The sequence below is a fragment of the Eumetopias jubatus genome, unplaced genomic scaffold (assembly GCF_037043125.1).
Source record: "Eumetopias jubatus isolate StellerSeaLion01/CBP00866 unplaced genomic scaffold, mEumJub1_p1.0 scaffold_1, whole genome shotgun sequence".
Taxonomy (NCBI): Eukaryota; Metazoa; Chordata; class Mammalia; order Carnivora; family Otariidae; genus Eumetopias; species Eumetopias jubatus.
Genome location: NW_028274807.1, coordinates 140,320,432 through 140,339,148, shown reverse-complemented (window position 1 = coordinate 140,339,148; position 18,717 = coordinate 140,320,432). Strand labels below are relative to the sequence as shown.

Sequence of the window (18,717 nt, the reverse complement as noted above, 5' to 3'; positions counted from 1 at the left end):
TTCCTCTTCTTGTAAGGATACCAGTCACATTGCATTAGAGCCCATCCTAGTGGTATCATCTTAACTTAATCATATCATACCGATCCGACTTTAAAATATGGTCACATTCTGAAGTAGTGGGATGGGACTTCAACATATGAATTTTGGGGGGGACAAAATTCAGACCATAACAGAACATTTTGTTGTGCCTTCTAGAAATCAGACTCTGTGTTCTGTTTGTCATTGCTTTTGGTTGTAATTATGAAATTCTTACCTTAGAGGATAGTTGAAGTTTATCCCAGAAGAAAAGTGATAGTTGGCAACCGTGTTCTTTGTCTTTAATTTCCCTTTCTTATTCCTTTTCAGAGAAGTAACTCTTGGTCTTTTTTAAGGGGCTCATGCACAACTTTGAAAATCTGATGAGAGCTATTATATCAGTTAACTTTGACAAACTGCTTCAAAACTTAGTGGCTTAAAACAATAAACTTTTTTTTTTTTTTTTTTTAATCAATACACTGTGTGTTGGCCAGTTGGGCTGGTCCCAGTGAGGATTGCTGATCAGAGTATTGGCTGGGCTCAGTATGCATTGTGGTCACCTGGTTTCCAATGGCTTCACTCACAGGTCTTGTGGTTGACTGTCTATGGGTAGCGGTGGTGGAGGTAATTGGGCCATATATTATCATCATCCAGCAGGCAGACCTGGGCTGAGTCACCTGGTTGTGTTCATAGGGTTTTCAAGAGCAGGAAGGAAGAGAAAGCCCCAAAGAGTAAGTCTCTCCTTGTATCACTTTTGCTGGTATCTTCTTGACCAAAGCAAGTCATATTAAGTCCAGACTCAAGGGGTAGAGAAATAGACTCTTTCCTTTAATGGGAATTGCAAAGCCACAGTGCAAAGGGGCACAGCTGTGGGAAAAAGAGGAGTTTGTGGTCTTCAGTGAGAAGGAGGAGGAGGTGAAATGATGAGAACAATCAACTGAGTAAACTCTGTTCTTACAAGTGTTTTCCCCCAGGTTGAGTAATTATTTTTTCAGAAGAAATATTCCAAAGAAATACAGATGCTGGCTGTTGAGAGTGAAAGCATACCAGGAGCAGGAAATGGAAAAATGGTCTGAGGGGAAATGGGTAGAACAGTCATAGCATCTGCTTCATGAGCTTTTGGAAATATGAAACAAATCCTCCGAGTTCTCTATAGATTAAAACCTGAGAAATTTGCCTGTGGGGAACCAAAGACTTTTTTTTTTTCTGTAGAGGACATTATTTCTTGTTAAGGCATTTCTTAATGTGAACAGTTGACCAGGTGACAACAGGAGACACTTTTTATACAGTTAGAAAGAATAGAGCTCTGGAAATTTCATTTCCAATTCCCCCATTGTCATATTATTGAGCTGAATACCAAAAATGAAAATGCTCAGCTGAGAGCCCTAGAAATCATACTTTCCTCTGCAAGCACATAATGTAAATTTAAAACCAGAAATTCTTCATAATCTCACAAAAATAGCAACTCCTTGATTATTCTTAATAGTCAACATTGATTTATGTCTACTCTGTTCTAATATCAGTTTGTCAGTTTCTTTATACCTTAATCCACCATTGCAGTTAACCATAATCCCTACTCTATTTATGTAGAGGGCTGAGCACAGCCCTAAATACATATCGTAGAACTAAATTGCTAAACTACTTAATTTAGGACATGTGGGTATTAAATGCTTTCAACCCTTTGCTGAGTTTCATTCTACAAATATGATAGAGGAAACTTCTATTACTTCAAAATATCCAGGGAAACTGCACTTGCCTCCACATTAAAAAAAAAAAAGTCAAACCCATAAATTTTCACAGCTTAAGTTTATTTAAAAGCTGACAGCCTCCATGTCCAGATTGGAAAGGCAATTTCAGAAGACATGAACATGATGGATGTTGTCATTTTCTGCAACATATTTAAATATGGTCTTCTTCCTGCTTTATAGGCTGGAGTTGAATAGCAAAGGGGAGGGTACTGTATCAGTCAGTTTTTCCCATAATAATGCTGATTGACAAATCACAAAAATTTCGGTGGCATTCAACAATAAGCATTTATTGTCAGACTCACATGTCTGGGTCTTCTGGGCAATTCTCCTTTAGGCTGTAAGTTTATGCATTGTCTGGGTTAGATCCACTCCACGTGTCTTCTGCTGGGCCCAGGCTGGTGGGATAGCAGTCACTGGGATATGTTCTTCTCTTGGTAATGGACAGAATCTCCTAGGAAGACAAATGAAAGCCCTCAGTGTTTGTTAAGAAAAAGCTCTGGTCTGGTTCACTGACATTTCCATATTCCATTAGCCAAAGCAACACAAAATAAAACCAGAGGCAGGGGTGAGTAATGAATACTGCCCACCAAGAGGCCATTGTAAGACTGAGATGCACAAAATCTTCGGAATAGTAAAGAACCGGGGCCAACAATTCCATCTACCACAGAGGGGTAATTGTTTCTGGAAATAAAACTTCCTTGGATACTGAATAGGCAATATTTATATGGTTCATTGATATTTAGTGCTTAAAATGGAATTGTTTGATTATGCTTCTTAATTCATCTGAGTCTGGGAGAATTCAAAGATACTTTTTAATACATTTACTTGAATTAGTGAGGAAGAGTTTCAATTCTTTTTTTGCATATCTCCAACTATTGCTTGAAAATTGGACTCCTTTTCTGTGCTGATTTCTTCTCCCTTTTTCAGTATCTATTAACACCCTTATTTTAATTCAGCCCTGAGGTACTGAAGAGTGAGCCGTATGGGGAGAAGGCTGATGTCTGGGCGGCCGGCTGCATCCTTTATCAGATGGCAACTCTGAATCCTCCCTTCTATAGCACCAACATGCTCTCCCTGGCTACAAAAGTAAGCAGTGTTGGGAGATAAAAGGGTCTTGTGTTGCTAAAAATGCCATTCCTTCCCTTCCTAAATAGAACATTTGTGATTTTTAAAAAACCGTCAATTAAAAGCAGGCACATTGTTTTATTGGCCACATGATCCAGTTCATTTTTTCCCTTTCTTCTAAATATACATCATGTGCTATGGTGCATTCCCCCTTTAATTGTCCTCATTTATCATAGAAAATTATACAAATAAATATATCAAATTACTTTTGGTCTTTTATTTTTAATTGTGCTTTGGACTGCCTACAATCGGCACATTATATTATCCTACACATCATTTATTATGAATCTGAGGCTAACTTTAACTCAGCTTGAAGAATACAATCTGTGCTCAAGAGCTGTTTAATTGATGTTAATTTTTTATTTGTTGGGATGTTTCTGTTTCTGATTAAAATTTGTGCATGGTTATAATGCTCATTGAGTAGCTCTCATGTTGTGGCCAAGTATTGTACATACTAATGGCCTCTTTACGTCCATCACGCTAGTGTGTCTGTTTTGCAGATAGTGGAGGCGGTTTATGAACCAGTGCCAGAAGGCATCTACTCTGAGAAAGTGACAGGTACCATCAGCAGGTAATTAGTCTCACAATTTCAAACCTATAGAGATTACCAAGAAATACATCACATCTCTATGAATTTACCATGTAAATATTCATGAAGTGGAAGGGCTCCCAAATAATCCAAACCTAGAAAAATATTTGTGCATCATCAGTAATGGTGACCATCTGGAAGCCACTGAAGTGTGTCCAAGAGGAAGTGGATATGCACTTGAAATATTATGCAGCCATTAGAATGATTATTCAGAAGGCTTTGTATCAACCTGTAAAACAAAGATGATAAGAAGCTAACAGGATGTAGAGCTGTTTGTAACTATGATAAAAACTGTAAATATATACAGGGATGTCGGAAAAGGCTAGACAATGACATAGGAAACTGAAAAAGGCCATGTTAGATGATAAAATTGCAAGCACTTTTTCATTTCTATTTCTAAATTGTAATGTTATGTTGTATAATAATTTTTCAAAGAAAGTCAGAAAGAAGTGCTCCAGCCATCAGTATAGTAGGAGTTTAATGAAAGTCATTTCCTGTTGCATTTGCAAAGTTCTGACCTCACAGGGTTTGTCCCAGCTGACCTGTCACCCTTCCCTCCCACTTTTCTTCTGCTCCCTCGCTGCCAGCCACAGGGAGCTCCCTGCGAGTCCTGGCATGCGCCTGCCTCTGGCCTTTTGTCTTTGCTCTTCCCTTTTCCTGGACTTCTCTTGCCTCTGGTATGTTAAACATGTTCCCTCTGGCATGTTAGACCCGTGCGTGTGTGTGCAGACCTGTTTATTGCCTGTCTCGTCCCCACCAGAAGGAAAACTCTACAACAGCAGAAACTTTTCCAGTCTGGTTCATAGCTTTTCAGGGCCCAGAGCAGTGCCTGGGACAAGATCAACCCTTAACAAATACTGGTGATCTGAATAAATGACTTGTTTTCTGACTGATTGTTATTTCTATACCAACGTACATTCCTTAGTTGGCTCAAGATTACTTTCCTGCCCCATCAATCTGAGTCAAATCCTTATTATTTTTATAGAAATCCCAGAGTCGCCCCAGATAGAATATCCATTCTCCTTCCCAATTCCCTTTAAATTTGGTTCTGTATCTATCCTGGCACTTAGCACTACCTCTGATGGGATGTAAGAGATGTATTCCCTTCACTTTCACCTCCCAGCCCATCGTTTTGCATTAAGAGGTACTCCTCACAATTTGTAGGGTTGTATCTTGAATCTTTCCTTGCTCAGCACAATGCTGTCCTACAGTTCTAAGGGGCCTAGGCCCAGCCGGGGCTGAGTTTCACTAACTGCAGACTCTGAAAAACATTTGACCATTCTTTCTGCATCTCTGTTTCCTCATCCAGTAAAAAGGGGATTGTAATAATACCAACCTCATCAGGCTGGTGTGATAATTATACAAAGTAACTAGAAAAATCACTTAGCACAGAGCTTGGTGAATGGTGACTCTTAAGCAATATTGGCAATTATCACTGTTAATATTATGGGAAATGAGCTGAAACCCCTTTCTGAATAATCTGAATTCTGCATATATTAGATCGTGCCCTGTTGGTAATGAATCCAGACAAATGTATTTAAATTTCTCATCTCCACAATTTAGTCCTGTTCTCTGCTATTTGTTTTCTGGAAAGCCCCTCAAAAATCCAGGAAGTCTCCAGAGATGTCAAGACAAGAATACCAGATTTACTTATTTAATTTCTCCTTCTCATAGGTATTTGAACACCACAAAGAGCCCGGGAGGGCTGGTACAGAGAAAATGTACAGAGACATTGTTCTGATTTTGTGGCACTGGGCAAACAGGACCATAATTTGCTTCTGACAGCCTCCCTGGCTATTGGTATCCATGTGTCTTGGAGCTAACAAGTTAGTGGAGGAGTCAGGTACCAACATTACATGGAAAGGTTAAGAACGTTAATAGGTTCTGGAATCAGCTGGATTTTAATCCGTATTCTTCCACCTACCTCCTTTTCTCATCTGTGATGTATGGGTAGCAATAGTAACTACTCACGGGCTTGTTCTGAAGATTAAATAAGATAATGCTTCTAGTGCTTTTAGAACAGTACCCAGCACTTAGTGAACCCTCAATAAAATTAGATATTGTTATTAATAATAGTAGTGTTGCTATTTGTGGAATTAAGTATATAAAACAAATAATAATAAATTGGATGAAGAATGGTAAAGGGAGCAATGAGAGAGTCCAGAAGGACTTGGCCTAGTCTAGGGACTTTGGGAAGTTTCTATGAAGAAAGAACATATAATCTGAGACCTGAACAACCACTAATTCTCAAATAGTTAAATGTGGAGAAAGCATACCATAGACCAGCATAGAGCTTATTAGTTTGAGGCACTAAAAGAAATTGAAGATGTAGCATGTTAAGTCAGGGAGAGAATAGCCAAACAATGATTCAGGGAGAGAATAGCCAAACAATGATTAGGGTTGGGGAGGCTGATGGGGGCCAGATCGACTAGGTCTGATAGGCCATTTTGAATATTTATCTCAAGTACTTAGGAGAAAACTAAAGGTTATTTACAAGTGCGATATAGTGAAAATTTCTTCTGTAGCAAAGATCATGCTGGCTGTTCTGTGGGGAATAGACAGCAGGGAATGGGGGCAGGAGGGGAAGTAGGTCCAGCAGTCCACCGAGACATGATGGAGACTCTGACTGCAGTGGTGGTGGTGTTGATGGAGAGAAGTGGGGCTGTTTCCATGGTGGCTTGGAAGTTGAGTCAACAAGTTTGGGGGTACAGGAAGGAAAATGGAATGACACTGAAAATATGAAAACAATTGGGTTTATTCTGTGGAAGTTCAGAAAGTAGAGCCAAGACCGTGGAGTGGAGTTCCAAGGAGACCCAGGTCAGCTCACAATTAGAAGTGTGTGTCAGAATTAGAGATACCCAGGTGAGGCAGGCTGCTGAGTGGGTAGTGAATTCCCTGTCACCAAAATGTTTAAGAGGATGCATGATCACTATTAGGGGACTCTGGATTAAATATTTGTAAGGACACTTTTTTTTTTAAGATTTTATTTATTTGAGAGAAAGAGAGCACAAGAGAGAGTGATAATGAGCAGGGGTTGGGGTGGGGTGTGGCAGAGGAAGAGGGAGAAGCAGACTCCCCACTGAGCAGGGAGCCAACGTGGGGCTCAATTCCAGAGCCCTGAGATCATGACCTGAGCTGTGAGCCACCCAGGTGCCCCTGTAAGGACACTTTTAATTCAAAATAACTAAGATGCCATAATAAGTAAGAACTGACAATTTAATTTTAATTTTATAACTGATTATACATTAAGATGACTGTGCATTCTATAGCAGTTGTGGTTTTCATTTAAGGTTATTCAAGATTCATTGTCTGGGTTCACATCACAAAGTTTTATCTTTAGAAAATTAGACATAAAACCAAATTCAGTCATGAATTTTATGTAATTACATATTTAATTTGCTTTGGATTTTTAATCTTTAAAAATTAAGTTCCAAGAGAATAAGGAAGTAAATTCAATTTTCTATTTTCTTAGTTTCCTGTTTTCTTCAGAAAATTGATGCAAGGAATACATAAAGGCAAAACTGATCTTAATGATCATTTATGATTCCGCAAATCATCAAGCTCAGAGCTGATCATAAGTAACGTGATAGAGCCTTTGAAATGCAAGACAACCATTGATGGGCAAGTTCACTAGATTCATTAATTTCACACCTAAGGTTTTCCAGTTACATGATCTTCTTGCTTCTTCTGCTTTTCCATTTTCTCATTTTCACCTTGTACATCCTGTCTTGGGTAGAGCACATGCAGTTATGTTTTCATGTGCAGTATCTTTCCTTTTTCCTGTTTGTTCATGTGGTGTACAAGCACATTCTGCCACTGGAACTTTTCTTTCCTAGCAGCAGGCTTTTACACTGGGAGAATAACTTAGCAACCCTGAAGAGTTTGGGGCAGAAAATAAATCCATTTTGTTGCTCTGCCCAGTACCAGCATTACTATTTTTACCTTCCAGTACACTGTTCAAAGAATATTGTCTGTTTACTTTCTAAAAAAGAAGAACATTTCCTTTTATGCACAAAATCTTCCAATTGCCTTACATTTCTCTATCTGTGCCTGGTTGCAGAAGCCGTCTGGTGCTTTGTTTCAGAGGCAGTCATGATGACTAGCACAGTTAATGCTTTCAGCTAGTTCTAAGGACAAGTGGATCTTTACATTTTCCACCCTACCTTCAACTCTTTGGTTTTCTCTTTTTTAAAAATTTCCCCAAAGTAAATTTGACATATTCCATTTTGTAAATTTATGGTGTACAGTGTGTCACTTTGATACATTTGTATATTGTAATATGTTTGCCAATGGAGCAATATTTATCCCTTACATAATTATATTACAGTATCATTGGCTGTATTCATTATTCTGTGCATTAGATCTCTATGGCTTATTTATGACTCATTATAAGTCTGTACCCTTAGACACTGTCATTCTTATCCCCCTCACCCCTCATGTCCTGGTAACCACAATTTGTTTTCTATTTTTTTATAAGATTGATTTTTCTAGATTCCATATAAGTGTTATCATATAGTACTTGTCTTTCTCTGACTTATCTCACTTAGCATAATGTGCTCAAGTTCCATCTATGTTGTCAAAAATGGGAATATATCTTCCTTTCTCATGGCTGGATAATATCCCATTGTATATATGTACCACCTCTTTTTTATTCATTCATACAAGGATGGGCATTTAGGTTTCCATATCTTGGCTATTGTGAATAATGCTGCAATAAACATGGGAATGCAGGTAACTCATTGAAATTCTGTTTTCTTTGCTTTTGGGTGTATTCCCAGAAGTGGAATTGCTGGGTCATATGGTAGATCTATTTTTAATTTTTTAAAGGAATCTCCATATTGTTTTTCACAGTGGTTGGACCAATTTACATTCTCATGAACAATGTGTAAGTGTTCCCTTTTCACCAAATCCTCACAATCACCTGTTATCTCTTTTCCTTTTGATGATTGCCATCCTAACACGTGTAAGGTGATAGTTCATTGTGGTTTTTATTTGCATCTTCTTTTTTTTTTTAAGATTTTATTTATTTATTTGAGAGAGAGAGAGTGGACTGGAGGGAGAGGGAGAGAGAATCTGAAGCAAACTCCATGCAGAGTGCAGAGACCGATGCAGGGCTTAATCTCATGACCCTGAGATCATGACCTGAGCCAAAAACAAGAGTCGGCTAATTAACCAACAGCCACCTAGGTGCCCCTGTTTGCATCTTCTTGATGATTAGTGATGTTGAGCATCTTTTCATGTGCCTATTGGCCATTTTGATGTCCTCTTTGGAAAAATATCTATTTAGTTTGTCCCATTTTTAATCAAATTATTTGTTTGAGTGTTATTTTTTTTAAGATTTTATTTATTTATTTGACAGAGAGAGACATAGTGAGAGAGAGAGCACAAGCAGGGGGAGTGGGAGAGGGAGAAGTAGCCTTCCTGATGATCGATGCAGGGCTCGATCCCAGGACCCTGAGATCATGACCTGAGCCGAAGGCAGATGCTTAACCACTGAGCCACCCAGGTGCCCCTTGTTTGAGTGTTATTAAGTTGTGTTTAGTTTTTTATATATTTTGTATATTAACCCCTTCTCTGATAATGTGGTTTGTAAAAATTTCTCTGCTCTATAGGCTGTTGTTCCATTTCATTAACTGAGTACCAGAAGCTGTGCAGAAGCTTTTGATTTTGATACAGTCCCATTTGTTGTTTCTTGCTTTTGTTGTTTGTGCTTTTGGCATCACGTTCAAAAAAATCATTGCTAAGACCAATATCAGGAAGCTTCTTCCTTTCCTTTCTTCTAAGAGTTTTATGGTATCAGGTCTTACGTTTAATCTCTGATGGATTTTGAGTTAATTTTTGTGGGTGGTGTGAGATAGGGGTGTTTCTTTGTTCCGCATATATTTCTTCAGTTTTCCCAGCACTGTTTGTTGGTTGTTCTTGGTTCCATTGTCAAATATTCATTGACTGTATATGCTGGGATTTAGTTTGGGGCTCTCTATGCTCTTCCATTGGTCTATGGGTGTATTTTTGTACCAGTACCATAGTGTTTTTATTATGGTTTTGTAGTATAGTTTAAAATCAGGAAGTGTGATACCTCCAGCTTTATTCTTTTTTTCTCAGGATTGCTTTGGCTATTCAGGGCCTTTTGTGGTTCCATACAAATTTTAGGATTGTTTCTTCTGTTTCTGTGGAGAATGCCCTTGGCATTTTTATGGGAATTGCCTTGAATCTGTAGATGGCTTTGGGTGGCATGGCCATTTTAACAATATTTATTCCTCTGAAACATGAACACAAAATATATTTCCACTTCTTTGGATCTTCTTCAGTTTCTTTCAGCCAAGTCTTATAGTTTTTTTGTAGAGATCTTTCACTTCCTTGGTTAAATTTATTCCCATGTATTTTATTATTTTTGATGCTATTGTGGTTTGGATAGTTTTCTTTATTTCTTTTTCTAATGCTTCATCATGAGTATAAAAGAATGTCATTGATTTCTGTAAGTTGATTTTGTAACCTGCCACTCTCCTGAAATCATTGATTAATTCCAACAGTCTTTTTGATTGACTCTTTGGGGTTTTTTATATGTGAGATTATATAGAGAAATAGAGTAAATAGAGAAATTTTTTAATTTCTCTATAGAGAAATAGAGAAATTTTTACTTCTTTCTTCAAGATTTGGATGCCTTGAGAAATTAAAATGAAATAGAGAAATTTTTACTTCTTTCTTCAAGATTTGGATGCCTTTTATTTCTTTGTCTTGCCTAGTTAAGACTTTTCTAATACTGTATTAAATAGGAATGATGAGAGTGGGCAACCTTGCCTTGCTTATGATCTCAAAGGAAACGCTTTCAACTTTTCTCCATTGAGTATAATGTGACCTGTGGGTTTGACTTTTTTATGTTGAGATATGTTCCTTCTATACCCAATCCGTTAAGGGTTTTTTCATAAAAAGATGTTGTATTTCATTAAATGCTTTTTCTGTAGGTATTGAGATGATCATATAGTTTTAATCTCTCATTTTACTGATGTGACAGATAACCCATGTGTTGAATCCTCTTATAGCCCAGGGATAAATCCCACTTGGTCATAGTGCTTAATCCTTTTGACGCGTGCTTGAATTTTGTTTTCTAATATTTTGTTGAGAATTTTTGCGTCTGTATTCCTCAGGAATATTTGTCTATGCTTTTCTCTTCTTGTGGTGTCTTTATCTGGTTTTGGTGTCAAGGCAATGCTGGTTTTGTAAAATGAGTTTGGAAGTGTTCCCTTCTCCTCAATATTTTGGAAGAATCTCAAGAGGATTGGTGTTAATTCTTCTTTAAATGTTTGGTAGAATTCACCAGTGAAGCTGTCTGGCCCTGGAGTTTCCTGTGTTGAGAGTTTTACTGACTCAGTCTCTTGAGTCATTATTGGTATGTCCAGATTTTCTATTTTTCCTGATTCAGTCTTGGTAGGTTGTGTGTTTCTAGAAATTTATCCGTTTCTTGTCTATATTTTTGTAGTATCAGCTGTAATGTCTTCTTTTTCATTTCTAAATTTGAGTCTTCTCTATTTTTACTTAGCTTACCTAAAAATTTGTTCATTTTGTTTGTTTTTCAAAGCACCAGCTTCTAGTTTCATTGATTCTTTCTATTGTTTTTCTGGACTCTACTTAATTTACTTAATTTATTTGCACTCTGATTGTTATTTCCTTCTTTCTAATTTTGGGTTTAGTTTGTTTCTCTCTTTCTAGTTCCTTGAGGTATAAAGTTAGGTTGTTTATTTGAGATCTTTCTAATTTCTTAATATATGTGTTTATTGCTGTGGACTCTTAAAATGACTTTTGCTGCATTCCACAAAATTTGATACATTACATTTTCATTTTAATTTGAGATAAATTTTTATTTCCCTATTGATTTTTTCTTTGACCCATAGGTTATTTAGAGATGTGTTGTTTAGTTTCCACATATTTTAAAATCTACTCACTTTGCTTTTGTTGATTTCTAATTTCCTGTCATTGTAGTAGAGAAGATAGTTGGCATGTTGTCAGTCTTCTTAAATTTGCTGAAATTAGTTTCATGGCCTCTCATGTGATGTATTCTGGAAAATATTCCATGTGTGCTTGAGCAAAATGTGTATTCTGCTGCTATTGGATAGAATGTTCTATATGTATCTCAATTCATTTGTTTTAAAGTATGGCTGATAGTGAGGTGTTGAAGTCCTCTACTATTATTGTATTGTCTTTTTATACTTTAAGATCTATTAGTGTTTGCTTAATGTATTTCGATGCTGAGATGTTGAGAGAATATATATTTATCATTGTTATATCTTCTTGGTGTATTGACCCCTTTGTCATTGTGTAATGACCTTCTTTGTCTCTTGTTACATTTTTGGCTTAAAGTCTACTTTGTCTGATCTAAGCATGGTTATAGCTGCTTTTTTTTTTTTGGTTACTATTTGCTCAGAGTACCATCTTCCACCCCTTCACTTTGAATCTGTTTGTCTTTGGAGGTGAGGTGAGTCTCCTGAAGGCAGCATATAGTCAGGTCTTGTTTTTTAATTTATCTAGCCACTTGGTGCCTTTTGATGGTGAGTTCACCTATTTACATTTAGAGTGATTATTGATATATGAAGGCTTACTACTGCAATTTTGTCTTTTATTTTCTGATTGTTTTATGTTTCTATTATTTCTTTTTTCTTTGTGTTTCTATTTACCTTTTTAGGTTGGTGGTCTTCTATGATAATTTGCTCACTTTCCCCCTTATTACTGTTTTGTGTCTTTGCTCTAGATTTTCATTTTGCGGTTACCATGAGGTTTGTATAAAATGTCTCTTAGATAAAACAGTCCATTTTATGCTGATAACTTATCTTCATTTATCTACACATGTTCTGTCATTTTTCTTCTCCCCTTTTTATATTTTTGTGGTCCCTTTTTTATGCTATGTGTTTATTACCAAATTACCAAAACCTGTTAGGTTATGGATGTCTGACTGGTTATGAATTGAAAGAGAGAGACAAAGGGAACAACTCATTCCACCATAATTAATGCTCAACTCTTTGTTTCTTAAAACACAAAATGAATACAATTGAACATCAGATCCCTCCAATTCTTTCCATCTGGTCTCAGAGCAGAGTGGAGACAAAGTGGGTGGGGTGAGTAGAACAACCTAGATTTCTTCTAGAACATGATTTTTTTGTTTATTTGATGGGAGATTCATTGAAACATTTGTTCACTCTGAAGAATTTCTCTGAAATATCTAAGCAGGGACATATTTTAGAGAATTGAAGCTAATTTAGAACTTTTGGTAAGAGATGTTCCTGGAAGTCTAAAAGTTTGTGGCCAAATATTTGGGGTATATATTTTGGGACAGGTTAAATTCTTAGATGTTAGCCTAAGTTTGTTCATTCATTCATTCATTCATTCATTCATTCATCTGCTGAGTACCTACCAGGACCCAGGTTCCATTTTACATGCTGAGGAGATCATGGTGAAGGTGACATATGTCTGTCCTCTCAAGAAGTTTCCAGTTTCTAGTGGTGAAATGGATCATTGCAATACAATATTATAGTAGTTTAAGGACTTAAATGTAATGAGAATATACAAAAAGGTGATGATAAGTCATTTGAGGGTGATCCAAGAAGTCTTCCTAATGGAGACTTGGAAAAAAAGTGGGGTTTTTGGCAAGCAGATAGGGATGGGATCTGGAAAAGGGCGGATATCATTGGGAAAAACAAATTCAAGCAGAGGGAACAAAATGAGCAAAGAAATGGGGGCATAAGAGAGCCATGGGTTACATGGGAAAGGACAGACAGGAGCATTTGGTGTGTAGCTGGACAAGGGGAAGCATTTGGTGTGAAGCTGGAGGTGAAGTAAGGGCTGGTTACAGAGGGGGCTTTTATGGAATGCTGGAAATTTTAGTTTTGTTCTATTGGACCATAAGGGGCTATTGAGGAATTCTTAACAGAGAAGTGATATAGACAGTTTAGGAATATAATTCTGTGGCAGTTTACAGTATGGTCAGAAGTGGACAAAAGATGAGTGTCATTTAGGAAACTCAGTAGTCCAAGAAAGCAATGATCAAATAAGCTAATAGTGGTCGATTAGAGGGTAGGGATAAGGATTCAACAAATATTTAGTAGGGAGAAGCCATAGCATTTGTGTTGGTTAAATATGGGAGGGAATAGAGAAAAAATAAAAGTGTGGATTTTCTTTTCAATGTATTGAGCATTTACAATGTCCCAGCACTTTACACAGGTGACTTCATTAATTGCCATACCAGCTTGATGAGATGTAGTTATTGTGATTATCCCATTTTACAGATAGGCTACCAGAGACTTAGAAGCTAAATCTTGCCCAAGATAAGTTAATAAAGGGTGACCTGGGATTTAACTCCCCCAATCTGACCTGGAGCCTGCCTGCCTAATTGTGATGCTAAATTGCGTCTCCCTGTTGGCTCCTTTTTCAGTGATGGCAAATCCAGGAAGGGGAGTAACTTTGGGAGAGAAAGAGATGACTAAATGCCAGAACAGAGACCATTCGTGTTCCCATTTACCATAATATATAACTATATAATTCGTAAAACTAGCTTATACTGCTTTTTTGATTAAAAAAAAACTCAGCTGGTAATTCAACTGCTAATGTTATCTTGAATCAGTTTAAATATCTGCAGACTAAGACTTTAGTCTAATGCACTAATGAAAGGCTTAGATGCTGGTTTTGTTTTTGTTTTTGTTTTTGTTTTCTCTCACATGGTAGTCATAACCAATGCTAGGTCAACCAAGCATTTTTATCAGCTTTAATTACTTTTGCTAGTTAAGTGAGAGTAGATGAAGAAACTGATTTAATTAGAAGGTGAAATTCAACATCTTAGCTGCTTTTATGACTATGAACAAAAGTAAGAAATTTGAATACAAATATGTCACTGGCATGGAAGTTCAGCTTCTCATACTTATGAGCAATGCTCAGGGTCCCCATAGTCAAAACAGTCCTATGCTTAGGGTTTAAAGCTCTGTATTCAAGGTCATGAAATTCTTAATAATTTCATCTTTAAATTTGTATTTCAGAAATGAAGTCTAATGAGACAAGGAACATGTATGTTTAGGGCTTGGAAGTTTCAGTTCCTATGAGGTCCCTCCAACTTCCTACCTCTCTGACATAGATTCTCGGCCATCTGCTCCTGGCCCTGTGGGCCCTGCCTGGCCTCCAGCTCCATCTCTCTGTCCCTGTCCCATCATTGCTACCGTTCTCTACCTGATATGGTGATTGGGTATGTCAGCAGGGGAGGCCTCTGTTTACCTTTACCTCCTCCCCTATGGGTTTGTGAATGCAGACAAGGAAAGGATCTGAGTACAGTATGTGCCCTGCTGAATCTTTGGGTGCGGCAAAAGAGAAGCCATCCTTAACCAGGCTGGTAGCACTGTGGTACACTCAATGGGTGATTCAGTGGGGCCTCTTCCCCACCTCTAATCCAGATACCAAGTGCATCATGATGGCATGGAGGTTACAATCTCTTGGGAGTCTCCTGTCTACCATCATTTGGGACACTGGTCTATGGGAGGAGAGATTGACTTCCTCACTCCCTGCTGGGGCCCCACACTTTCATATTGTCCTGGGTACCCCCAAAATTATGTAGCTGGCCTTGTCTTTCTTTGTTACAAATGCATAGGCTGAACTTTGTTAAATATGGATTCAGCAGATGTGTAAGTGCCTGTCATAACTATATTGCAAGCCCACTGCCTTACAAAGAAATAACATAAAGATTAAGCATGAAATGATAATGTCTAAGATATGTATATTTTATTCATAATCGGGTAAAAAACAAAGAATAATTAGCAAATTAACAAGTTAGAGTCTTATTTTGACTTCTGTGGTGAAGAGTAATAATAAAAATAAAATAGTTCTCAAATCTTTCCTGGAGAGATCAGTATAGGTGAAAGTTGTATGAACTATAGGCTGCTAAATCAAATACAAAAAGTTGAAAATTAGATCTTTTTCTCAAAGTCCAAATAAGTTCAAGTTTATTAAGAAGCAACATGACTTCAGTGCAGTTAGAGATTTTGAATTTAAAAAATAGACAAAATACTGGGGTTCCTGGGTTGGCGCAGTCAGTTAAGCGTCTGCCTTCGGCTCCAGTCATGATCCCAGGGTCCTGGGATCGAGCCCCGTGTCCGGCTCCCTGCTCGGCGGGAAGCCTGCTTCTCCCTCTCCCACTCCCCCTGCTTGTGTTCCCTCTCTGTCTCTCTCTTTCTCTCTCTCATGGGCGAGCTCTCACTCTCTCAAATAAATAAAATCTAAAAAAAATAAATTAAAAAAATAGACAAAATATTATAGGGAATGCCAGAAATATTTAAATCATGCTAACAATGATCCTGATAATTGATTCCATTGTGTCTAGAATAGCTTTCTATTAGTGTTTAGCTGTGGCATAAATAATATTCCCTTTAGTAAGCTGATTGACATTTCCTACCTCCAAATCACAGAAAATATTAGCATGCAATGTGTCCAATTAGTTACTTTAAAAAATTATTACAAACATCTTAAACCTTTAAGTAACGGGGTTGCATTTTATTTTTATGATTCATATTTTGTAAGACACACACTAATCAAGTTGGGTTGATATTGCTGCTATACAGCTAGAAAAGGCCAATAAGTTGTGACTCCCTAGAAACCTACCCTCCATTTGGTGCATCAGGGTCTACATTCTCGGGATCCCTCTTTGTTTCACTGACCAATGACTTGGCAGTGATTATAGAAAATAGCCAGTTCACACAGGAGAAGATGACGATATCCACCTGTCCTGAGACCCGAGGAGCAGCTTCATGGCCTGCCGGTAGCCCTTGCCTAACAGCCCCACTGCAAACAGAACAGTGCTGCTTCCCAAACTTTCCAAATACCATTTGAGAAGTCTGGATTCCAAACTGTGCTTGATGTCCATCTAATCCCAGATGCTCTTGGGTGCGAACACCATGGTAGACACACAGTGGGGTTTAACCTTGACCCTCCACACCCGTGGCCTGGTCCTGACATTGACCAGAGGGCTCTAAACAGCTTGTCTTCTCTTAGGTGCCTCACTCCTGATGCAGAAGCCCGCCCAGATATCATAGAAGTCAGCTCGATGATATCAGACGTCATGATGAAGTATTTAGACAACTTGTCTACATCTCAGCTGGCTTTGGAGAAGAAGCTGGAACGGGAACGGAAGCGCACGCAGAGGTACTTTATGGAAGCCAACCGGAATGCTGTCACCTGTCACCATGAGCTGGCTCTGTTATGTCATGTAAGTGCACAGCTGTCATTGTCTTCACGATGTGCTCCAATAAGGTCACCTGAAGTGGTTCAGGCTTGTGTTAGGGAAGATTATCTTAAGTTAGGAAAATATTAGTTGCTACATGCAGTATTTCACTATTATATAGTTCCAGATTTGCATCCCTTTACAGGCCTTATAATTAAAATTAAAGTCAATATAAATGATTTTCCAATGAACTACCCCTAATTTATTGTATATTGCAAAACAAGAGGCCTCAAAAAGATCCCTTAGCAATTCTTTAAGCTTATATTATGCTCTTTGTATAGATAGCAATGAATATGTATATTTTATTTCTTTAGCAATCCGATTTGGGGAATATGGATGAAAATGTTATATGTTAATCAGAGAAGGAAATAATAATCACCTTAAAATTTTGTCTTTTTAGTCTAGTGGCTTTTATTACTGTTTGTGGTGGTAATAATGCTGCCATCCTTCAAATAAGAATATGTCCTTTAATTTTTCTTGCCGGTAACCTTTATTTCTGAGCAGAGCTTGAAAAAGGGAAAAGCTACAAATGTCCGCATGTGCAAATGACCATGCCAGTGATGCTCTTGTTGCTGTCTCTCATTTGCCCCCTGTGCTTTTGTTGTATCATGACCCATGATCCTTCCTTTGCTTATGCTGCAGGCTCCCTCAAGCAGAGATCCAGTCAGGGACCCTTCAACCTAGTAAATATTCTTTTCTTCCCTCTTGGGCATGGGGCCCAAGGAAATAGGGTCATAACACCCATTCTTAATCAAGGTACTTGGTCATCAAATTCCTTTCCGGGACCCTAAAGACCTGTTCTGCCTCAGCTGAGAAAATAATATAGAGTTGATTTCAAAGAAGAGACAGCTGTGATTTCTTTTCCTTCCTTCCTTCGTTCCTTCGTCCCTTCGTTCCTTCCTTCCTTCGTTCCTTCGTTCCTTCGTTCCTTCGTTCCTTCGTCCCTTCGTTCGTTCGTTCGTTCGTTCGTTCCTTCCTTCCTTCCCCCCTCCCCTCCCCTCCCTCCCTCCTCTGATTTCTTGGATAATAGAGTTTCCATCAAACTCCTTTTTATTAAAAGGAAAGCACTACTCTGTGGTTTGTTTGTCTTGACATACTTGGAATCTGAAAGTTGAAGATTCAGTATAGTTTTCTTTTGGGGGGAAAAACTCATCTTTATTGCCTTGCTGAGCCCAGCTGTAATTTCACAGAACAATCCTTGGTGATTATCTAAGGCCTTGGTTTATGTTTAGAAGCATATAACTTGAGAGTTATAGCTCTTGCTGAACACAGTTAAATCTTATATACAGCGAGTCAGAGCTCCCTTTTCTTGTTATTTAACTACCTGACTTCATAAAAAGTAGGCAACAATGAGAAACACACCATTCTATGTATGTCATGTTGCATTCAGAGTGCAGTGTTCCCAGTAAACTAAAATGCAAGAGATTTAGCCATTTCTATATATCTTAAGTATTTGAGGTCTTCTATTAAGTTCTGCACTACAAAGCTACTTAGCCAATTTCCAGTTGGATATAAAAGAGTCCGTTTCTATTAGATCCCTGTAGCTGATGTGGGGGTGGGTGGAGTTAGTTTAAAATCTACCAGCAGAAATCCTCTATCTTTAGCGAAACACCTCGAGAATGACTGTTTTGTTTATTTATTTACTTCTCAGCTTTTCTTTCTTTCTTCTTTTTTTAAACTCTTACTGTGGAAAATTTCATACATTTACAGAAATAAAGATATTACTTCATGTAGCCACCCCCCAGCTTCAAGAATTTGCTACTTTGGGCCAATCACATACTGTCTTTATGCCCACCCACTACCCACTCCCTGCCATCCGTAGGTTATTTTGAAACAAACCCAAGACACCGTGTCATCTCATCCATCAATAATTTCAGTATGTATTTGGAGGACCATTTTAACTCTAGAAATCTAGCTCTCAGGCCATGACTGGGTTAAGGTAAGGAAGATATCTATAGTCAACGAGGGAGTTTTGAGGTTGTAGTTCTGTACTC

General features: G+C 37.9%; 1 protein-coding gene across 8 annotated transcripts in view; it reads left to right on the top strand.

The window, feature by feature from the left end:
• Positions 1-18,717, top strand: part of NEK10 (NIMA related kinase 10) — a 211,689-nt gene that overhangs the window by 127,552 nt on the left and 65,420 nt on the right. For 7 of the 8 annotated variants that reach the window (XM_088021307.1, XM_088021301.1, XM_088021305.1 and 4 more), the window contains 3 exons: positions 2,720-2,849; positions 3,389-3,459; positions 16,495-16,708. In XM_088021307.1, the coding sequence (XP_087877433.1) occupies positions 2,720-2,849; positions 3,389-3,459; positions 16,495-16,708 (415 nt within the window). The remainder of the gene's footprint in view (positions 1-2,719; positions 2,850-3,388; positions 3,460-16,494; positions 16,709-18,717) is intronic. The other variant, XM_088021316.1, reaches the window with a different exon arrangement.